General features: G+C 58.6%; 1 protein-coding gene across 1 annotated transcript in view; it reads left to right on the forward strand.

Annotated features, from left to right (window-relative positions):
- The window catches only part of MUC5AC (mucin 5AC, oligomeric mucus/gel-forming), a 35,423-nt gene that overhangs the window by 4,784 nt on the left and 7,761 nt on the right, over nucleotides 1-22,878 (forward strand). Inside the window, exons 11-42 of the mRNA XM_061120944.1 lie at nucleotides 189-327; nucleotides 478-588; nucleotides 3,875-3,944; nucleotides 4,024-4,161; nucleotides 4,242-4,406; nucleotides 4,579-4,673; nucleotides 5,918-6,044; nucleotides 6,177-6,432; nucleotides 6,500-6,552; nucleotides 6,687-6,787; nucleotides 6,865-7,016; nucleotides 7,131-7,269; nucleotides 7,361-7,474; nucleotides 7,615-7,788; nucleotides 8,545-8,784; nucleotides 8,968-9,124; nucleotides 9,476-9,604; nucleotides 9,859-10,021; nucleotides 10,468-10,511; nucleotides 10,601-10,789; nucleotides 11,526-12,421; nucleotides 12,851-13,142; nucleotides 13,373-13,498; nucleotides 13,610-13,826; nucleotides 13,900-14,233; nucleotides 14,473-14,580; nucleotides 14,642-15,835; nucleotides 16,271-16,996; nucleotides 17,141-17,590; nucleotides 17,942-18,483; nucleotides 18,541-21,339; nucleotides 21,817-22,772. Coding sequence (XP_060976927.1) covers nucleotides 189-327; nucleotides 478-588; nucleotides 3,875-3,944; nucleotides 4,024-4,161; nucleotides 4,242-4,406; nucleotides 4,579-4,673; nucleotides 5,918-6,044; nucleotides 6,177-6,432; nucleotides 6,500-6,552; nucleotides 6,687-6,787; nucleotides 6,865-7,016; nucleotides 7,131-7,269; nucleotides 7,361-7,474; nucleotides 7,615-7,788; nucleotides 8,545-8,784; nucleotides 8,968-9,124; nucleotides 9,476-9,604; nucleotides 9,859-10,021; nucleotides 10,468-10,511; nucleotides 10,601-10,789; nucleotides 11,526-12,421; nucleotides 12,851-13,142; nucleotides 13,373-13,498; nucleotides 13,610-13,826; nucleotides 13,900-14,233; nucleotides 14,473-14,580; nucleotides 14,642-15,835; nucleotides 16,271-16,996; nucleotides 17,141-17,590; nucleotides 17,942-18,483; nucleotides 18,541-21,339; nucleotides 21,817-22,772 — 11,396 coding nt within the window. The remainder of the gene's footprint in view (nucleotides 1-188; nucleotides 328-477; nucleotides 589-3,874; nucleotides 3,945-4,023; nucleotides 4,162-4,241; nucleotides 4,407-4,578; nucleotides 4,674-5,917; nucleotides 6,045-6,176; nucleotides 6,433-6,499; nucleotides 6,553-6,686; nucleotides 6,788-6,864; nucleotides 7,017-7,130; nucleotides 7,270-7,360; nucleotides 7,475-7,614; nucleotides 7,789-8,544; nucleotides 8,785-8,967; nucleotides 9,125-9,475; nucleotides 9,605-9,858; nucleotides 10,022-10,467; nucleotides 10,512-10,600; nucleotides 10,790-11,525; nucleotides 12,422-12,850; nucleotides 13,143-13,372; nucleotides 13,499-13,609; nucleotides 13,827-13,899; nucleotides 14,234-14,472; nucleotides 14,581-14,641; nucleotides 15,836-16,270; nucleotides 16,997-17,140; nucleotides 17,591-17,941; nucleotides 18,484-18,540; nucleotides 21,340-21,816; nucleotides 22,773-22,878) is intronic.

Genomic DNA, 22,878 nt, shown 5'->3' on the forward strand with positions numbered 1-22,878 from the left:
GGCCAGGTGCCGCGGGTCCGCTCCCACCTGGGGCCCGGGGCAGAGGCCAGTGGCTGTCCGGGCAGGCGCCAAGGGGCTCCAGTCAATATGGGGAGGCAGGCAGGCCTGGGCGAGCCCGCGGTCGGCCTGCCGTCTGGGTGGGGGCCGTGCCTGGGGCCCAGCACGCATGCGGTGCCCCCTGCTCTCAGCACCTGCTCCGGAGGCCAGTGGACCTGCCGGGAGGCGCCGTGTCCGGGGACCTGCTCGGTGCTGGGCGGCGCCCACATCTCCACGTTTGACGAAAAGCAGTACACGGTGCACGGGGACTGCAGCTACGTGCTGGCCAAGGTGCGCCGGGCCCTCCCTGCACGGGCGGCTGTGGCGAACCGTGGGGCTCCCGAGGCCTCCAGGAGGCCACCCCGGCTTTGGGCGGGCGGAGCGGGGAGGCCGAGGCGGGCCGGGGGCCAATGAGCTCTGCCCGGGGGCCTGTGTTTCCAGCCTTGTGACAGTGGCGCCTTCACCGTGCTGGCCGAGCTGCGCAGGTGCGGGCTGACCGACAGCGAGAGCTGCCTGAAGAGCCTGACGCTGAGCCTGGGCGGGGGGCACACGGTGAGTGCGGGCCTGGGCGGGGTGTCCTTCCTGGCAAATGACCTCTGCCCGAGCCATGACCCTACAGAAGCAGCAGCCTGCGGACACCCCCACTGCGTCCCACCTGCACCGTTTGTGGGTCTTCTGAGCGACGGTCCTCAGAGAGACCAGCTCAGAGGCGGGCTCTGGGGGCCTTCACCTGTCCAGAGCGGCCCAGGAACTTTCTCTGCTGAAATAAACTTTTAAAAAACAGTACATTAAAAAAAAGTTTGGCTTCCCCAGGCCCTGGCTGCGGCCTGTGGAATCTTCTCGTGCCACGCGGGTGCCCCACTGTGGCATATGTGTGGGCTCTGCAGCGCTGGCTCAGAATCTGCGACTCGCAGGCTTAGTTGCCCTGTGGCGTGTGGGGCCTTAGTTTCCTGACCAGGGAGCAAACCCATGGCACCTTCTTTGCAAGGCAGATTCCTAACCACTGGACCTCCAAGGCAGTCCTTGAAGTTGACTTTTTAACTTTAGTAAATCTCTTTGCTTTTCATGTCAGTTCAGTTCAGTCACTCAGTCATGTCCGACTCTTTGCGACCCCATGGACTGCAGCACTCCAGGCTTCCCTGTCCATCACCAACTCCTGGAGTTTACTCAAACTCATGTCCATTGAGTCGGTGATGCCATCAAGCCATCTCATCCTCTGTCGTCCCCTTCTCCTCCCTTCAGTCTTTCCCAGCATCAGGGGCTTTTCCAATCAGTCAGTTCTTCACATCGGGTGGCCAAAGTATTGGAGTTTCAGCTTCAACATCAGTCCTCCCAATGAATATTCAGGACTGATTTCCTTTAGGATGGACTGGTTGGCTCTCCTTGCAACCATGAGAGTCCAAGGGACTCTCATGAGTCTTCTCCAACACCACAGTTCAAAAGCATCAATGCTTCAGTGCTCAGCTTTCTTTATGGTCAAAATTTCACATCTATACGTGACTACTGGAAAAAACATAGCTTTGACTAGATGGACCTTTGTTGGCAAAGTAATGTCTCTGTTTTTTAATATGCTGCCTAGCTTGGTCATAGCTTTTCTTCTAAGGAGCAAGCATCTTTTAATTTCATGGCTGCAGTACCATTTGCAGTGATTTTGGAGCCCAAGAAAATAAAGTCTCTCACTGTTTCCATTATTTCCCTATCTATTTGCCATGAAGTGATGGGACCGGATGCCATGGTATTAGTTTTTTGAATGTTGAGTTTTAAGCCAACTTTTTCACTCTCCTCTTTCACTTTCATCAAGAGGCTCTTTAGTTCCTTTTCACTTTCTGCCATAAGGGTGGTGTCATCTGCGTATCTGAGGCTGTTGATATTTCTCTTGCAATGTTGATTCCAGCTTGTGCTTCATCCAGTCTGGCATTTCACATGATGCATATAAGTTAAATAAGCAGGGTGACAATGTACAGCCTCACTCCTTACCCAATTTGGAACCGGTCCATTATTCCATGTCTGGTTCTAACTGTTGATTTTTGACCTGCATACAGATTTCTCAGGAGGCAGGTAAGGTAGTCTGGTATTCCCATCTCTTTAAGAATTTTCCACAGTTTGTTGTGATCCACACAGTCACAGGCTTTGGCATAGTCAATGAAGCAGAAGTAGATGTTTTTCTGGAATCCTCTTGCTTTGCCTATGATCCAATGGATGTTGGCAATTTGATCTCTGGTTCCTCTGCCTTTTCTAAATCCGGCTTGTACATTTGGAAGTTCTTGGTTCATATACTATTGAAGCCTTGCTTGGAGAATTTTGAGCATTACTTTGCTAGTGTGTGAGATGAGTGCAATTGTGTGGTAGTTTGAATATTCTTGGGCATTGCCTTTCTTTGGGACTGGAATGAAAACTGACCTTCTCCAGTCCTGTGGCCACTGCTGAGTTTTCCAGATCTACTGGCATATTAAGTGTAGCACTTTCATAGCCTCATATTTTAGGATTTGAAATAGCTCAGCTGAAATTCCATCACTTCCACTAGCTTTGTTTGTAGTGATGCTTCCTAAGGCCCACTTGACTTTGAACTCCAGGATGTCTGGCTCTAGGTTAATGATCACACCATTGTGGTTATCTGGGTCATTAAGATCTTTTTTGTGTAGTTATGTATTCTCGCCACCTCTTTTTAATCTCTTCTGCTTCTGTTGGGTCTGTACCATTTCTCTCCTTTATTGTGCCCATCTTTGCATGAAATGTTCCCTTGGTATCTTTAATTGTCTTGAAGAGATCTCTAGTCTTTCCCATTCTATTGCTATCCTCTGTTTCTTTTCATTGATCATTGAAGAAGGCTTTTTTATCTCTCCTTGCTATTCTTTGGAACTCTGCATTCAGATGGGTATATCTTTCCTTTTCTCCTTTGCCTTTCACGTCTCTTCTTTTCTCAGCTATTTGTAAGACCTCCTCAGACAACGATTTTGCCTTTTTGCATTTCTTTTTCTTAGGGATGGTCTTGATCCCTGCCTCCTGTACAATGCTATGAACCTCAATCCATAGTTTGTCAGTCACTCTATTAGATCTAACCCCTTGAATGTATCTGTCACTTCCACTGTATAATCTTAAGGGATTTGATTTAGGTCATACCTGAATGGTCCAGCGGTTTTCCCTACTTTCTTCAATTTAAGTCTGAATTTGGCAGTAAGGAGTTCATGATCTGAGCCACAGTCAGCTCCTGGTCTTGTTTTTGATGACTGTATAGAGTGTCTCCATCTTTGGCTGCAAAGAATATAATCAATCTGATTTTGGTGTTGACCATCTGGTGATGTCCATGTGTAGAGTCTTCTTTTGTGTTGTTGGAAGAGGGCGTTTGCTATGACCAGTGCGCTCTCTTGATAAAAGTCTGTTAGCCTTTGCCCTGCTTCGTTTTGTGCTCCAAGGCCAAACAGAGGCCCTGGGGTCTCTGGGGTCCCTGGGTCCTGGTGCGCACAAGATTTAGTCTGAGTCCCCTGAGCGTCTCTGGCAGGTAAGGAGTTTGATTCCTGAGGCGATTTTGCCCCCTTCTGTCCTGCTGGGGCCTCTCGTTTGCCCTGGATGTGGGGTGTCTTTTTTTGGTGGGATCCAACATTCTCCTGTTGATGGCTGTTCAGCGGTTAGTTGCAGTTTTGGAGTTCTCACAGGAGAAGATGAATGCACATCCTTCTACTCTACTGTCTTGAACAGCTTTTCATGTCACCAAAAAAATAAGTCCTGTCCTTGTGGAAACATTAGCAAAGCAGGCTGAGCCTGAGTTGGGCAGGGGGCGGTCATCAGCCTTTCTCTGCCCTGTGGGGACTGTCACGACCCCTGCTGTGTGCTTCTCCAGGTCTTCATGATCAAGGCTAGCGGGGAGGTGTTTATGAACCAGGTCTACATCCAGCTGCCCGTCTCAGCAGGTGAGGGTGCCCACCCCACCCCCACTTCTGACAGTCCTGCCCCTTACGCCCACTGAGATGTGGTCCCCTGTGTCCACAGCCAACGTCACGCTCTTCAGACCTTCCACCTTCTTCATCATTGCTCAGACCCAGCTGGGCCTGCAGCTGGACATCCAGCTGGTGCCCATCATGCAGGTGTTCGTGCGGCTGGAGCCACAGATCCGAGGGCAGACCTGCGGTAAGAGGGTCACCACCTGGCACCCAAGTCCACCCCCCGCGGCTGGGCACGCAGGGGCCTCACACTGCCCTCCACCCCAGGCCTGTGTGGGAACTTCAACCAGAACCAGGCCGACGACTTCCGGACCATCAGCGGCGTGGTGGAGGGCTCAGCCGCTGCTTTCGCCAACACCTGGAAGACCCAGGCCGCCTGCCCCAACATCAAGAACAGCTTTGAGGACCCCTGCTCCCTCAGCGTGGAGAATGGTGTGTGTCCAGCAGCCCCGGGGCCTGCCTGGTGCCGGGCAGCCTCAGACCGCTCACACCCGGTGCCGCTCCACACGGAGGGACTTGGGGTAAAAGGGAGCCGCTCACCTCGAGGGGGCTCCCGCTTGATGTGACTGCCCAGCCCCCCTGACCAGCCCTCCTCCATCCACAGAGAAATTCGCTCAGCACTGGTGCTCCCGGCTCACAGACCCCCAGGGCTCATTCGCCCAGTGCCACTCCGCCGTGGACCCCAGCGCCTACTACTCGGTAATGCCGCCTCCTGGCTCTGCCCCTGGGCCTGGGCCACTCAGGGTCCCAAGGGCCAGGGCAACAGTGTCTGAGCCAGGCTGGTCTCCCCGGCTCTGTCCCCGCCTCCACTCACTCACTCATTCATTCAGTCACTCACTCACTCGTTCACTCATCCATTCATTCATTTAGTCACTCACTCACTCATTCAGTCATTCACAAACTCACTCATTCATTCACTCACTCATTCAGTCACTCACTCATTCATTCACTCACTCACTCGTTCACTCATTCATTCATTTAGTCACTCACTCACTCATTCAGTCATTCACAAACTCACTCATTCATTCACTCACTCATTCAGTCATTCACAAACTCACTCATTCATTCACTCACTCATTCAGTCACTCACTCATTCATTCATTCATTTAGTCACTCGTTCACTCATTCATTCAGTCACTCACTCACTCATTCAGTCATTCACAAACTCACTCATTCACTCACTCATTCAGTCACTCACTCATTCATTCACTCACTCACTCGTTCACTCATTCATTCACTCACTTATTCATCCATTCACTCATTCAGTCACTCATTCACTCACTTATTCATTCATTCACTCACTCGTTCACTCACTCATTCATTCAGTCACTCACTCACTCGTTCACTCATCCATTCATTCATTTAGTCACTCACTCACTCATTCAGTCATTCACAAACTCACTCATTCAGTCACTCACTCATTCATTCACTCACTTGTTCACTCATTCATTCATTCAGTCACTCACTCATTCACTCCCTCACTCGTTCACTCATTCATCACTCACTTATTCACTCATTCACTCATTCACTCACTCATTCAGTCATTAATTACTCAGTTGCTCATTTGCTCACCCACCCATTGTGAGATTCCGAGTCCATCATGTCCTCCTGCCCTACACCCAGGCACTGGGGCAGGGGCTGCTACATGCAGTGAGTGAGTAGCCCGCTGGCCCTGGGGTCAGTGAGAAACTGGTGTCTGGGGCTGACCACACGGGGCTGGACCGCTGGGTCACAGAGACGAGGGACAGTGATCCTTCCGGCAGCCCCCCATCAGCCCAAGGACGTGACTGCAAGATGGTCTGTACGCGTTCTTCTGAGGGAGGGGGAGCCCCCGTGAGCCTGGGGAGGGGTCCTGGGGAGGCAGGGGCTCCGGCCGCGGCGTGAGGAGGGACTGCCGTGACCGTGTGGCTGGGGTCCCTGACGTCCCGGTGCACGCCCCCCAGAACTGCATGTTCGACACCTGTAACTGTGAGAAGAGTGAGGACTGCCTGTGTGCGGCCCTGTCCTCCTACGTCCGGGCCTGTGCCGCCCGGGGCGTGCTGCTCGGCGGCTGGCGGGACGGCGTGTGCAGTGAGTGTCCGCCAGCCGGGCGCGGGGCTTGAGCAGCACCGAGCCCACGGCCCCGGGACCCTGTCGGGGGGCTGTGGGGGCCAGGGGCGCCTGCCAGCTCTGGCCTGAGTGCCGCGCTCCCTGCATCCACAGCAAAGGCCATGGCGACCTGCCCCAAGTCGCTCACCTACCGCTACAACATCAGCACGTGCCCGCCCACCTGCCAGGCCCGGAGTGACGAGGACGTAACCTGCGGTGGCGGCTTCGTCCCCGTGGACGGCTGCACCTGCCCCGACGGCACCTTCCTGGACAACATGGGCGCGTGCGTGCCGGCCGCTAGCTGCCCCTGCTACTTCCAGGGCTCCGTGGTCCCCAATGGGGAGTCACGGCATGAGCAGGGCACTGTCTGGTAAGAGCCAGAGCGGAGTGGGCGGGCGGGGGAGGCTGGGGGCTCTCTGACTGCGCTCTCCCGGCAGCTCCTGCACCCAGGGTGCACTCACCTGCATCGGAGGCCACACCCCAGATCAAGGTGAGCTGGGGCGGGTGGGGGGCCCTCGGTTATCTCTGCACAAAGCTTCGTAAGTACCTGCGGGATGACACGCTCGCAAGGCAGCGAGCTTGGTGGCGGCGTTGGGCTCCCCTGAGCGCCCCCTCCTTCCCCAGTCTGCGTCCCGCCCATGGTCTACTTCGACTGTCGCAACGCCACGCCTGGGGCCAGCGGGGCCGGCTGTCAGAAGAGCTGCCAGACCCTGGACATGGACTGTGTAAGCGCCCCCGCGGCCCCTGGGGCCCCTCTGCAGGCCCGGGTCATCCGCTAAGCGGGCTCTGTCCCCCGCCACAGTACAGCCCCAAGTGTGAGCCCGGCTGTGTGTGTCCTGACGGGCTGGTGGCCAGCGGCGACGGCGGCTGCGTCCCCGTGTCCGACTGCCCCTGCGTGCACAACGAGGCCAGCTACCAGCCAGGCCAGACCATCCGCATCGGCTGCAACACCTGGTACCGGGGAGGGGGTGCTCCGGCAGCGGGAGGGGGCGCGGCCCGGCCAGCCGCGGGGGCGGGCAGCTGGGGCCTCGAGCAGGGAGGTGTGGGCTGATGGGCACCCTCTCCCAGCACCTGTCGCAGCCGGACGTGGCAGTGCACCGACCAGCCCTGCCTGGCCACCTGTGCGGTGTACGGGGATGGCCACTACCTCACCTTCGACGGGCGGGACTACAGCTTCAGCGGGGACTGCGAGTACACGCTGCTCCAGGTACACGGCCTCCGAGCTCCCCCGCCCGCCCCGAGGCCCGCTCACGGCCCCGGTGCACGCTCACCCCAGCGGGCCGCTCCTCTGCCCACAGGACCACTGCGGCGGGAACAGCAGCGCCCAGGACAGCTTCCGCGTCATCACCGAGAACGTGCCCTGCGGCACCACAGGGACCACCTGCTCCAAGGCCATCAAGATCTTCCTGGGGGTGAGCAGGGGAGGGGGTCGGGGCAGGGAACCCCCCGGGAGGCCATGCTCCCATGACTCGGCCAGGACAGGGGTGGCCGAGTCACGGACCCACCCAGGCGGTGGCCAGGGTCCTCAGCCAGACCCTCACTGTCCCTGCAGAGCTACGAGCTGAAGCTGAGCGACAGGAAACTAGAGGTGATCGAGACGGGCCCGCGGCCGCCCTACTCCATCCGCCAGATGGGCATCTACCTGGTGGTAGACACGGAAGTTGGCCTTGTGCTGCTGTGGGACAAGGGTACCAGCATCTTCCTCAGACTCAGCCCCGAGTTCAAGGTGAGGCCTCGCCCCAGACCCGCGGCGACTGGTGATGGAGGTGCAGGCAGGGGAGAGACAGAGACCCCAAAACAGAGACAGAAAGAGACAAGCAGAGGGACACAGGGAGAGACAGAGAGACAAGAAACAGGAGAAAGAGACATGGAGAGGCGGAGGGACAGAGAGGAGCTGGCAGCAGGCAGCAGGAGACCCTCGGCCACGTCTGGGTCCTGCAGCTGCTGGAAAAAGACCACGGACAGGGGGCCCTCCTCCCCAAGGCTGCACGCTGAGTCGGTCGAGGAGCCCCAGGGCTATGGGCCTCCTGAGGCCCGAGGCCTCCTTGCTCCATGGCCCCAGGTGGGCCTTCACCCCAAACTCTGCCCCCCCCACGTCTCTGCACAGTCTTCATTCCATGGACCCTTGTTCCATAAGGCCTGCAGCCAGCAGATCAGCCATCTCAGGCCAGGGAGCCCTCATGGCAACTTGGTCACGCCCGCAGAGACCTCACTCCCACTCTGGGCTGTGCGGGGGTCTGGGATGAGGACCCGAGCCTGTCTTTGGGGGCACCCCATGGCTGCTACGCCACGTCGCCTGTACCCTCTGCTCCAGGAGACGCCAGTGCCCAGTGGGCTGCACGCAGGGCCGCCCTCACACTCACTGGGGCTTCTCCTGGGGGCATCCTGAGGGAGGTGCGGGCCAGGGGCAGTGAGTGGGGTCCCAGGGCCCCTCTTGCACTCGCCCGGAGCTGCTGCCACCTCCTCGTCCGTCTGTCTGCAGGGGAGGGTCTGCGGGCTGTGCGGGAACTTTGACGACAACGCCCTCAACGACTTCACCACGCGGAGCCAGTCCGTGGTGGGCGACGTGCTGGAGTTTGGCAACAGCTGGAAATTCTCCCCATCGTGTCCGGACGCTCTGGCCCCCGGGGACCCCTGCACCGCCAACCCGTACCGCAAGTCCTGGGCCCAGAAACAGTGCAGCATCATCAATAGCGCCACCTTCAGCGCCTGCCATGCCCACGTACGCGGGGCGCCTCGGGCACCTGGGGAGGGAGGGATGGAAGTGGGTCCGGGCTCCCCACCGCCCTCCAGGGCCAGCGGTGGCCGCGCGGGACCCTGTGCTCCAGGGGAAACGGGCCCAGGCAGATGCCGAGCCGCGCGGGTGCCCGGGCGCCTCCTGGCGTCTGAAGCCTCTCTCCCCTAGGTGGAGCCGTCCAAGTACTACAAGGCCTGCGTGAGCGACGCCTGTGCCTGCAACTCAGGGGGCGACTGTGAGTGCTTCTGCACGGCCGTGGCCGCCTACGCCCAGGCCTGCCACGATGCGGGCGTGTGCGTGTCCTGGCGGACCCCGGACATCTGCCGTGAGTGCTCTGAGACCTGCCTCCCCGGGCGGCGCGGGGGCGCTGGGGGTCACGAGAGCGGGGCTGAGAGTAGGAGGGGAGGCAGGGAATCAGCAGAGCTCCCTTCCTGCCCCAGGGCCCCGGGCGCAGGGGGCGGGTGTCCCCAAGAAGCTGGCCACCTGCCCCCTCTTGCCTATGGGCCTCCTAGGCCCACACCCTCCGAGGCCACATTCGGGGGCACAGAGGAGAGACATGTCTTCAGAGCAAGGATCGTGGTATGGGGGTGGCCCCGGGCTGCCCTTCCAGGAGCAGCCCTCTGCCTTGGGCCCCCCGGGCCGAACGCCTGGCCCTGAGCTGACCCTTCACCCACAGCCCTGTTCTGCGACTACTACAACCCCCAGGGCCAGTGCGAATGGCACTACCTCTCCTGTGGGGCGCCCTGTCTGAAGACCTGCCGGAACCCCAGTGGCCAGTGCTGGCACGACACCCGCGGCTTGGAAGGTGGGCTGCCCTGCTGGTCCGGGGCGGGGGGGGGGCATGCTGGGGACCCTGGGTTGGGGCTGGGGTCCGTCCTGGCAATCCTGGGACCGTTGACCCAGCTGGACCCCCCCAGGCCCATCGAGGTGCCTTTGTGGCCGTAGCCTCGAGTTCCCCGCTGCCTGGGGGGTGAGGTCCAGGGCTGGGGGCTGAGCCGAGGTGGGAGCGAGGTAGTGGGGGATTGGCCCGGCTGGGACTCACGTCTTTCTGGCCCGCAGGCTGCTACCCCAAGTGCCCACCAGAGGCCCCCATCTTCGACGAGGACCAGATGCAATGTGTGGCTTCATGCCCGACCCCATCCCCACCACCAACCTGCCATGCCGGAGGCCAGTCCTTCTGGCCAGGCTCCAAGGTGCCCTCGGACAGGAACTGCTACTCCTGGTGAGTCTGGCCGGAGCTGCGAGGACCTGGAGCATGTGGGGGATTCGCCCGGCCGCCTCCCAGCAGGGACTCCTTCCTTCAGGGCGAGAGGGGTGCCCCATTCTGGGTCTCGGTGGGGGTCCATGGGGAGTCTCCTCTCTGCTGGACGAAGGGGGGAGGCCTGGAGGTGAAGGAAGCGGGCAGAAGGGAACCTGGGCCGTGACACCACCCGAGGAGCCCTCCCCAGGAAGAGGCCCTGGGGAGGAAGTGGCCTGGAAGGTCCTTGGGTCCAGAGGATGTGCTGGAACCACCTCCTCTGCTCATTGGCTGAAAGGCTCCCCGAGAGGGCGTGACCTCTGGGCTGAGGCCTGGCCGCAGGGACCCAGCGGGGTGGCTTCTGCCTGCCTGCCCCCCGGCACAGGCCAGGGGACACCTGGCACGCCGACTCACCTTTCTCCTGTCACCAGCATCTGCACTGAGGACGGCGTGCAGTGTGTCTATGCCGCGAACGGTGAGCAGTGGACAGCCCTCCTCGCACCCGGGGCCTGGGGCTCCTGTCCACGTCCCTGCCCCATAATGCTGGCACTCTGCTCCCAACAGCTTGCGTCTGCACCTATGGCGGGAAGCAGTTCCATCCCGGGGACGAAATCTACCGAACGACGGACGGCTTGGGGAGCTGCATCTTGGCCCGCTGTGGGGCCAACGGCACCATCGAGAGACTGGTCTACCCCTGCAGCCCCACCACGCCCACCCCCCAGACCATCTTCTCCTTCTCGACATCCCTGCCGGGTAAGGCAGACGCGTGGGTACCGCGCAGGGCTGCTCCCCCACCCCCGCCCTGAGTCAGGAAGGAGCCGGGACCCAGCAGAGCCCGTGCCCCTGGGCCAGTCACCCTGCAGCCAGGAAGGGCCAGCCTCCTCAAGGCCCCCTGGCAGGACTGATGCCCCTGCCATGCTTTCGGGGCTGAGGCTCCCAGCGAGGGGCAGGCGCTGTAAGCAGAGGTGTCCCAGGACAGTCCCCGGGGAAGCCCAGCTCGAGCAGACCTGCTGCCCTCGAGGCCCCTCTGAGTCCTCACTCTTCCAGGGGCACCTCAGGGCCTTATTAGAGCTTCCCCAAAGGGTGATGAGCCTCTGGAACTCTGGGCTTAAGTTCCAGGGAGCAGGCTTCCTTACACAAGCTCGACTCACCTCTTGACTCAGGAGCGGTGACCTCCACACCTGCCAGGTGTGGCCGCCCTGCCTCCCAAGCCCCTGTCGGGGCAGACAGATGTGGTGAAATGCCCTGGCAGCTGATGCTGACAGAGGGGTGGGGCGGGGTGTCCTCGAGGGCCCAGGAACCCCTACACCTGTACGAGGAAACACTATACCTGTCCCAGGCACCTCACCCTCTGTCCCAGGACCCTCTACACCCAGCACAGGTCACTCGACTCCTGGGAAAACAACCCTCTTGACTCCTAGCCTAGTGCCAGTTTCAACAACTATTTCAAGCACAACTTCTGTGTTGACCACAGCTCCAACGTCCTCAGAGCGTCCCTCAACTGAGCCCACCACGGTCACCACGGTCACTTGTTTACAAGTTTTATGCAACTGGACTGAGTGGATGGACGGCAGCTACCCTGGCCCAGGGAGAAACAGTGGAGATTTTGACACTATCCCGAATCTCAGAGCCGAAGGTTATAAATTCTGTGCAGAGCCCAAGAATGTGCAGTGCCGGGCAGAGCGCTTCCCTGACACCCCACTGCAGGAGCTGGGCCAGGACGTGATCTGTAACAAATCTGTGGGCCTGATTTGCCGGAACGAGGACCAGCTGCCCCCCATCTGCTACAACTACAACGTCCGCTTCCTGTGCTGTGAGCTGGTGGACACTTGCAGGACACACACCATTTCACCTGCTACACCTGCCACCATACAGACAGCCCCAACTGAAGCCAGCACTACCTGGACCACGGGAACCCTCTCCACTTCCAACAAACTCAGCACTGCTAGCTCACCTCACGTGACCACAGCAAGACCGGTCACAACCAGCACACATGAGCAATCCTCTCCAGGGACCACCCCCTGCAAGCCAAAATGCAGGTGGACCAAGTGGTTCGATGTGGACTTCCCCATGCCCGGGCCCCACGGGGGAGACAATGAAACCTTCGGCAACATCCTGAGGAATGGAGACCTCATCTGCCACCGACCCGAATCCATCAGCAAAGTGGAGTGCCGAGCCGAGAGCCACCACGGGGTCAGCATCCACGAGCTGGGCCAGGTGGTGCAGTGCCGCCAGGACATGGGCCTGCTGTGTCGGAACCAGGACCAGAAGGGTGAGACCAGGACGTGCCTCAACTACGAGATCAGAGTGCTCTGCTGCGAGCCCCAGGAACACTGCCCTCCACCCACTGTCACAGGAGCCAGCACGACCAGAGTGAGTGTCAGTGTGCACACAGGGACCACCTTCCACGAGGCCATATCCAGTGCAACCTCTGTGCACACAAGCACCACAACGTCGGCTCCTACAACCAGTGCAACCTCTGTGCAGCCAAAGAGCACAACCTCGGCTCAGACAACCAGTGCAACCTCTGCGCACACAAGCACCACAACCTCGGCTCCTACAAGTGCAACCTCTGCGCATCCAAAGAGCACAACGTCGGCTCCTACAACCAGTGCAAACTCTGTCCAGACAAGCACCACAACCTCAGCTCCTACAACCAGTGCAACCTCTGTGCACACAAGCACCACAACGTCAGCTCCTACAAGTGCAACCTCTGCGCAGCCAAAGAGCACAACCTCGGCTCCTACAACCAGTGCAACCTCTGCTCACACAAGGAGCACAACGTCAGCTCCTACAAGTGCAACCTCTGCGCAGACAAGCACCACAACCTCGGCTCCTACAACCAGTGCAACCTCTGTGCAGCCAAAGAGCACAACCTCGGCTCCTACAACCAGTGAAACCTCTGTGCAGACAAGCACCACATCCTCGGCTCCTACAACCAGTGCAACCTCTGTGCAGACAAGCACCACATCCTCGGCTCCTACAACCAGTGCAACCTCTGTGCACACAAGCACCACAACCTCGGCTCCTACAACCAGTGAAACCTCTGTGCAGAGAAGCAGCACAACCTTGGCTCCTACAACCAGTGCAACCTCTGTGCAGACAAGTACCACCTCAGCTCCTACAAGTGCAACCTCTGTGCACACAAGCACCACAACCTCAGCTCCTACAACCAGTGCAACCTCTGTGCAGACAAGCACCACATCCTCGGCTCCTACAACCAGTGCCACCTCTGTGCAGACAAGCACCACAACCTCGGCTCCTACAACCAGTGCAACCTCTGTGCAGACAAGCACCACAACCTCGGCTCCTACAACCAGTGAAACCTCTGTGCAGACAAGTACCACAACCTCAGCTCCTACAAGTGCAACCTCTGTGCACACAAGCACCACAACCTCAGTTCCTACAACCAGTGCAACCTCTGTGCAGACAAGCACCACAACCTCGGCTCCTACAACCAGTGCAACCTCTGTGCAGCCAAAGAGCACAACCTCGGCTCCTACAACCAGTGCAACCTCTGTGCACACAAGCACCACAACCTCGGCTCCTACAACCAGTGCAACCTCTGTGCAGACAAGCACCACAACCTCAGCTCCTACAAGGGCAACCTCTGCGCAGCCAAAGAGCACAACCTCGGCTCCTACAACCAGTGCAACCTCTGTGCACACAAGCACCACAACCTCGGCTCCTACAAGTGGAACCTCTGTGCAGCCAAAGAGCACAACCTTGGTTCCTACAACGAGCTCAACCTCTGTGCACACAAGCACCACAACCTTGGCTCCTACAACCAGTGGAACCTCTGTTCCTACATCTGAGACAACCCCGTCCCTACCGGGGACCACACCATGCAAGCCAAAGTGCAGGTGGACCAAGTGGTTCGACGCGGACTTCCCCATGCCCGGGCCCCACGGGGGAGACAATGAAACCTTCGGCAACATCCTGAGGAATGGAGACGTCATCTGCCACCGACCCGAATCCATCAGCAAAGTGGAGTGCCGAGCCGAGAGCCACCACGGGGTCAGCATCCACGAGCTGGGCCAGGTGGTGCAGTGCCGCCAGGACATGGGCCTGCTGTGTCGGAACCAGGACCAGAAGGGTGACACTAGGACGTGCCTCAACTACGAGATCAGAGTGCTCTGTTGCGAGCCCCAGGAACACTGCCCTCCACCCACTGTCACAGGAGCCAGCACGACCAGAGTGAGTGTCAGTGTGCACACAGGGACCACCTTCCACGAGGCCACATCCAGTGCAACCTCTGCGCACACAAGCAGCACAACCTCAGCTCCTACAACCAGTGCAACCTCTGTGCAGACAAGCACCACAACCTCGGCTCCTACAAGTGCAACCTCTGTGCACACAAGCACCACAACCTCGGCTCCTACAACCAGTGAAACCTCTGTGCACACAAGCACCACAACCTCGGCTCCTACAACCAGTGCAACCTCTGTGCAGACAAGTACCACTACCTCGGCTCCTACAACCAGTGCAACCTCTGTCCAGACAAGCGGCACAACCTCGGCTCCTACAACGAGCTCAACCTCTGTGCACAAAGGCAGCACAACTTCGGCTCCTACAACCAGTGGAACCTCTGTTCCTACATCTGAGACTACCCCGTTCCCACCGGGGATCACACCATGCAAGCCAAAGTGCAGGTGGACCAAGTGGTTCGACACGGACTTCCCCATGCCCGGGCCCCATGGGGGAGACAATGAAACCTTCGGCAACATCCTGAGGAATGGAGACGTCATCTGCCACCGATCCGAATCCATCAGCAAAGTGGAGTGCCGAGCCGAGAGCCACCAGGGGGTCAGCATCCACGAGCTGGGCCAGGTGGTGCAGTGCCGCCAGGACATGGGCCTGCTGTGTCGGAACCAGGACCAGAAGGGTGAGACCAGGATGTGCCTCAACTACGAGATCAGAGTGCTCTGCTGCGAGCCCCAGGAACACTGCCCTCCACCCACTGTCACAGGAACCAGCACAACCAGAGTGAGTGTCAGTGTGCACACAGGGACCACCTTCCACAAGGCCACATCCAGTGCAACCTCTGTGCACACAAGCAGCACATCCTCAGCTCCTACAACCAGTGCAACCTCTGTGCAGACAAGTACCACCTCAGCTCCTACAAGTGCAACCTCTGTGCACACAAGCACCACAACCTCAGCTCCTACAACCAGTGCAACCTCTGTGCAGACAAGCACCACATCCTCGGCTCCTACAACCAGTGCCACCTCTGTTCAGACAAGCACCACAACCTCGGCTCCTACAACCAGTGCAACCTCTGTGCAGACAAGCACCACAACCTCGGCTCCTACAACCAGTGCAACCTCTGTGCAGACAAGTACCACAACCTCAGCTCCTACAAGTGCAACCTCTGTGCACACAAGCACCACAACCTCAGTTCCTACAACCAGTGCAACCTCTGTGCAGACAAGCACCACAACCTCGGCTCCTACAACCAGTGCAACCTCTGTGCAGCCAAAGAGCACAACCTCGGCTCCTACAACCAGTGCAACCTCTGTGCACACAAGCACCACAACCTCGGCTCCTACAACCAGTGCAACCTCTGTGCAGACAAGCACCACAACCTCAGCTCCTGCAAGGGCAACCTCTGCGCAGCCAAAGAGCACAACCTCGGCTCCTACAACCAGTGCAACCTCTGTGCACACAAGCACCACAACCTCGGCTCCTACAAGTGGAACCTCTGTGCAGCCAAAGAGCACAACCTTGGCTCCTACAACGAGCTCAACCTCTGTGCACACAAGCACCACAACCTTGGCTCCTACAACCAGTGGAACCTCTGTTCCTACATCTGAGACTACCCCGTCCCTACCGGGGACCACACCATGCAAGCCAAAGTGCAGGTGGACCAAGTGGTTCGACGCGGACTTCCCCATGCCCGGGCCCCACGGGGGAGACAATGAAACCTTCGGCAACATCCTGAGGAATGGAGACGTCATCTGCCACCGACCCGAATCCATCAGCAAAGTGGAGTGCCGAGCCGAGAGCCACCACGGGGTCAGCATCCACGAGCTGGGCCAGGTGGTGCAGTGCCGCCAGGACATGGGCCTGCTGTGTCGGAACCAGGACCAGAAGGGTGACACTAGGACGTGCCTCAACTACGAGATCAGAGTGCTCTGTTGCGAGCCCCAGGAACACTGCCCTCCACCCACTGTCACAGGAGCCAGCACGACCAGAGTGAGTGTCAGTGTGCACACAGGGACCACCTTCCACGAGGCCACATCCAGTGCAACCTCTGCGCACACAAGCAGCACAACCTCAGCTCCTACAACCAGTGCAACCTCTGTGCAGACAAGCACCACAACCTCGGCTCCTACAAGTGCAACCTCTGTGCACACAAGCACCACAACCTCGGCTCCTACAACCAGTGAAACCTCTGTGCACACAAGCACCACAACCTCGGCTCCTACAACCAGTGCAACCTCTGTGCAGACAAGTACCACTACCTCGGCTCCTACAACCAGTGCAACCTCTGTCCAGACAAGCGGCACAACCTCGGCTCCTACAACGAGCTCAACCTCTGTGCACAAAGGCAGCACAACTTCGGCTCCTACAACCAGTGGAACCTCTGTTCCTACATCTGAGACTACCCCGTTCCCACCGGGGACCACACCATGCAAGCCAAAGTGCAGGTGGACCAAGTGGTTCGACACGGACTTCCCCATGCCCGGGCCCCATGGGGGAGACAATGAAACCTTCGGCAACATCCTGAGGAATGGAGACGTCATCTGCCACCGATCCGAATCCATCAGCAAAGTGGAGTGCCGAGCCGAGAGCCACCAGGGGGTCAGCATCCACGAGCTGGGCCAGGTGGTGCAGTGCCGCCAGGACATGGGCCTGCTGTGTCGGAACCAGGACCAGAAGGGTGAGACCAGGATGTGCCTCAACTACGAGATCAGAGTGCTCTGCTGCGAGCCCCAGGAACACTGCCCTCCACCCACTGTCACAGGAACCAGCACAACCAGAGTGAGTGTCAGTGTGCACACAGGGACCACCTTCCACAAGGCCACATCCAGTGCAACCTCTGTGCACACAAGCAGCACATCCTCAGCTCCTACAACCAGTGCAACCTCTGTGCAGCCAAAGAGCACAACCTCGGCTCCTACAACCAGTGCAACCTCTGCACACACAAGGAGCACAACCTCAGCTCCTACAAGTGCAACCTCTGCGCAGCCAAAGAGCACAACCTCGGCTCCTACAACCAGTGCAACCTCTGTGCAGACAAGCACCACAACCTCGGCTCCTACAACCAGTGCAACCTCTGTGCACACAAGCACCACAACCTCGGCTCCTACAACCAGTGAAACCTCTGTGCAGACAAGCAGCACATCCTCAGCTCCTACAACCAGTGCAACCTCTGTGCAGCCAAAGAGCACAACCTCGGCTCCTACAACCAGTTCAACCTCTGCGCGCACAAGGAGCACAACCTCAGCTCCTACAAGTGCAACCTCTGCGCAGCCAAAGAGCACAACCTCGGCTCCTACAACCAGTGCAACCTCTGCGCGCACAAGGAGCACAACCTCAACTCCTACAAGTGCAACCTCTGCGCAGCCAAAGAGCACAACCTCGGCTCCTACAACCAGTGCAACCTCTGTGCACACAAGCACCACAACCTCGGCCCCTACAACCAGTGCAACCTCTGTGCACACAAGCACCACAGCCTCGGCTCCTACAACCAGTGCAACCTCTGTGCACACAAGCACCACAACCTCGGCTCCCACAACCAGTGCAACCTCTGTGCAGACAAGCACCACAACCTCAGCTCCTACAAGTGCAACCTCTGTGCAGCCAAAGAGCACAACCTCGGCTCCTACAACCAGTGCAACCTCTGTGCACACAAGCACCACAACCTCGGCTCCTACAAGTGCAACCTCTGCGCAGCCAAAGAGCACAACCTCGGCTCCTACAACCAGTGCAACCTCTGTGCACACAAGCACCACAACCTCGGCTCCTACAACGAGCTCAACCTCTGTGCACACAAGCACCACAACCTCGGCTCCTACAACCAGTGGAACCTCTGTTCCTACATCTGAGACTACCCCGTCCCCACCAGGGACCACACCATGCAAGCCAAAGTGCAGGTGGACCAAGTGGTTCGACGCGGACTTCCCCATGCCCGGGCCCCACGGGGGAGACAATGAAACCTTCGGCAACATCCTGAGGAATGGAGACCTCATCTGCCACCGACCCGAATCCATCAGCAAAGTGGAGTGCCGAGCCGAGAGCCACCACGGGGTCAGCATCCACGAGCTGGGCCAGGTGGTGCAGTGCCGCCAGGACATGGGCCTGCTGTGTCGGAACCAGGACCAGAAGGGTGAGACCAGGATGTGCCTCAACTACGAGATCAGAGTGCTCTGCTGCGAGCCCCAGGAACACTGCCCTCCACCCACTATCACAGGAACCAGCACGACCAGAGTGAGTGTCAGGGTGCACACAGGGACCACCTTCCACGAGGCCACATCCAGTGCAACCTCTGTGCACACAAGTAGCACAACCTCGGCTCCTACAACCAGTGGAACCTCTGTGCAGACAAGCACCACAACCTCGGCTCCTACAACCAGTGAAACATCTGTGCACACAAGCACCACAACCTCGGCTCCTACAACCAGTGAAACCTCTGTGCAGACAAGCACCACAACCTCGGCTCCTACAACCAGTGAAACCTCTGTGCAGACAAGGAGCACAACCTCAGCTCCTACAACCAGTGCAACCTCTGTGCACACAAGCACCACAACCTCGGCTCCTACAACCAGTGCAACCTCTGTGCACACAAGCACCACAACCTCGGCTCCTACAACCAGTGCAACCTCTGTGCACACAAGCACCACAACCTCGGCTCCTACAACCAGTGCAACCTCTGTGCAGACAAGTACCACTACCTCGGCTCCTACAACCAGTGCAACCTCTGTCCAGACAAGCGGCACAACCTCGGCTCCTACAACGAGCTCAACCTCTGTGCACAAAGGCAGCACAACTTCGGCTCCTACAACCAGTGGAACCTCTGTTCCTACATCTGAGACTACCCCGTTCCCACCGGGGACCACACCATGCAAGCCAAAGTGCAGGTGGACCAAGTGGTTCGACGCGGACTTCCCCATGCCCGGGCCCCACGGGGGAGACAATGAAACCTTCGGCAACATCCTGAGGAATGGAGACGTCATCTGCCACCGACCCGAATCCATCAGCAAAGTGGAGTGCCGAGCCGAGAGCCACCACGGGGTCAGCATCCACGAGCTGGGCCAGGTGGTGCAGTGCCGCCAGGACATGGGCCTGCTGTGTCGGAACCAGGACCAGAAGGGTGACACTAGGACGTGCCTCAACTACGAGATCAGAGTGCTCTGTTGCGAGCCCCAGGAACACTGCCCTCCACCCACTGTCACAGGAGCCAGCACGACCAGAGTGAGTGTCAGTGTGCACACAGGGACCACCTTCCACGAGGCCACATCCAGTGCAACCTCTGCGCACACAAGCAGCACAACCTCAGCTCCTACAACCAGTGCAACCTCTGTGCAGACAAGCACCACAACCTCGGCTCCTACAAGTGCAACCTCTGTGCACACAAGCACCACAACCTCGGCTCCTACAACCAGTGAAACCTCTGTGCACACAAGCACCACAACCTCGGCTCCTACAACCAGTGCAACCTCTGTGCAGACAAGTACCACTACCTCGGCTCCTACAACCAGTGCAACCTCTGTCCAGACAAGCGGCACAACCTCGGCTCCTACAACGAGCTCAACCTCTGTGCACAAAGGCAGCACAACTTCGGCTCCTACAACCAGTGGAACCTCTGTTCCTACATCTGAGACTACCCCGTTCCCACCGGGGACCACACCATGCAAGCCAAAGTGCAGGTGGACCAAGTGGTTCGACACGGACTTCCCCATGCCCGGGCCCCATGGGGGAGACAATGAAACCTTCGGCAACATCCTGAGGAATGGAGACGTCATCTGCCACCGATCCGAATCCATCAGCAAAGTGGAGTGCCGAGCCGAGAGCCACCAGGGGGTCAGCATCCACGAGCTGGGCCAGGTGGTGCAGTGCCGCCAGGACATGGGCCTGCTGTGTCGGAACCAGGACCAGAAGGGTGAGACCAGGATGTGCCTCAACTACGAGATCAGAGTGCTCTGCTGCGAGCCCCAGGAACACTGCCCTCCACCCACTGTCACAGGAACCAGCACAACCAGAGTGAGTGTCAGTGTGCACACAGGGACCACCTTCCACAAGGCCACATCCAGTGCAACCTCTGTGCACACAAGCAGCACATCCTCAGCTCCTACAACCAGTGCAACCTCTGTGCAGCCAAAGAGCACAACCTCGGCTCCTACAACCAGTGCAACCTCTGCACACACAAGGAGCACAACCTCAGCTCCTACAAGTGCAACCTCTGCGCAGCCAAAGAGCACAACCTCGGCTCCTACAACCAGTGCAACCTCTGTGCAGACAAGCACCACAACCTCGGCTCCTACAACCAGTGCAACCTCTGTGCACACAAGCACCACAACCTCGGCTCCTACAACCAGTGAAACCTCTGTGCAGACAAGCAGCACATCCTCAGCTCCTACAACCAGTGCAACCTCTGTGCAGCCAAAGAGCACAACCTCGGCTCCTACAACCAGTTCAACCTCTGCGCGCACAAGGAGCACAACCTCAGCTCCTACAAGTGCAACCTCTGCGCAGCCAAAGAGCACAACCTCGGCTCCTACAACCAGTGCAACCTCTGCGCGCACAAGGAGCACAACCTCAACTCCTACAAGTGCAACCTCTGCGCAGCCAAAGAGCACAACCTCGGCTCCTACAACCAGTGCAACCTCTGTGCACACAAGCACCACAACCTCGGCCCCTACAACCAGTGCAACCTCTGTGCACACAAGCACCACAGCCTCGGCTCCTACAACCAGTGCAACCTCTGTGCACACAAGCACCACAACCTCGGCTCCCACAACCAGTGCAACCTCTGTGCAGACAAGCACCACAACCTCAGCTCCTACAAGTGCAACCTCTGTGCAGCCAAAGAGCACAACCTCGGCTCCTACAACCAGTGCAACCTCTGTGCACACAAGCACCACAACCTCGGCTCCTACAAGTGCAACCTCTGCGCAGCCAAAGAGCACAACCTCGGCTCCTACAACCAGTGCAACCTCTGTGCACACAAGCACCACAACCTCGGCTCCTACAACGAGCTCAACCTCTGTGCACACAAGCACCACAACCTCGGCTCCTACAACCAGTGGAACCTCTGTTCCTACATCTGAGACTACCCCGTCCCCACCAGGGACCACACCATGCAAGCCAAAGTGCAGGTGGACCAAGTGGTTCGACGCGGACTTCCCCATGCCCGGGCCCCACGGGGGAGACAATGAAACCTTCGGCAACATCCTGAGGAATGGAGACCTCATCTGCCACCGACCCGAATCCATCAGCAAAGTGGAGTGCCGAGCCGAGAGCCACCACGGGGTCAGCATCCACGAGCTGGGCCAGGTGGTGCAGTGCCGCCAGGACATGGGCCTGCTGTGTCGGAACCAGGACCAGAAGGGTGAGACCAGGATGTGCCTCAACTACGAGATCAGAGTGCTCTGCTGCGAGCCCCAGGAACACTGCCCTCCACCCACTATCACAGGAACCAGCACGACCAGAGTGAGTGTCAGGGTGCACACAGGGACCACCTTCCACGAGGCCACATCCAGTGCAACCTCTGTGCACACAAGTAGCACAACCTCGGCTCCTACAACCAGTGGAACCTCTGTGCAGACAAGCACCACAACCTCGGCTCCTACAACCAGTGAAACATCTGTGCACACAAGCACCACAACCTCGGCTCCTACAACCAGTGAAACCTCTGTGCAGACAAGCACCACAACCTCGGCTCCTACAACCAGTGAAACCTCTGTGCAGACAAGGAGCACAACCTCAGCTCCTACAACCAGTGCAACCTCTGTGCACACAAGCACCACAACCTCGGCTCCTACAACCAGTGCAACCTCTGTGCACACAAGCACCACAACCTCGGCTCCTACAACCAGTGCAACCTCTGTGCACACAAGCACCACAACCTCGGCTCCTACAACCAGTGCAACCTCTGTGCAGACAAGTACCACTACCTCGGCTCCTACAACCAGTGCAACCTCTGTCCAGACAAGCGGCACAACCTCGGCTCCTACAACGAGCTCAACCTCTGTGCACAAAGGCAGCACAACTTCGGCTCCTACAACCAGTGGAACCTCTGTTCCTACATCTGAGACTACCCCGTTCCCACCGGGGACCACACCATGCAAGCCAAAGTGCAGGTGGACCAAGTGGTTCGACACGGACTTCCCCATGCCCGGGCCCCATGGGGGAGACAATGAAACCTTCGGCAACATCCTGAGGAATGGAGACGTCATCTGCCACCGACCCGAATCCATCAGCAAAGTGGAGTGCCGAGCCGAGAGCCACCACGGGGTCAGCATCCACGAGCTGGGCCAGGTGGTGCAGTGCCGCCAGGACATGGGCCTGCTGTGTCAGAACCAGGACCAGAAGGGTGAGATCAGGACGTGCCTCAACTACGAGATCAGAGTGCTCTGCTGCGAGCCCCAGGAACACTGCCCTCCACCCACTGTCACAGGAACCAGCACAACCAGAGTGAGTGTCAGTGTGCACACAGGGACCACCTTCCACGAGGCCACATCCAGTGCAACCTCTGTGCAGCCAAAGAGCACAACCTCGGCTCCTACAACCAGTGCAACCTCTGCGCACACAAGGAGCACAACCTCAGCTCCTACAAGTGCAACCTCTGCACAGCCAAAGAGCACAACCTCGGCTCCTACAACCAGTGCAAACTCTGT

Source organism: Dama dama, chromosome 2 (assembly GCF_033118175.1).
Source record: "Dama dama isolate Ldn47 chromosome 2, ASM3311817v1, whole genome shotgun sequence".
Classification (NCBI taxonomy): domain Eukaryota; kingdom Metazoa; phylum Chordata; class Mammalia; order Artiodactyla; family Cervidae; genus Dama; species Dama dama.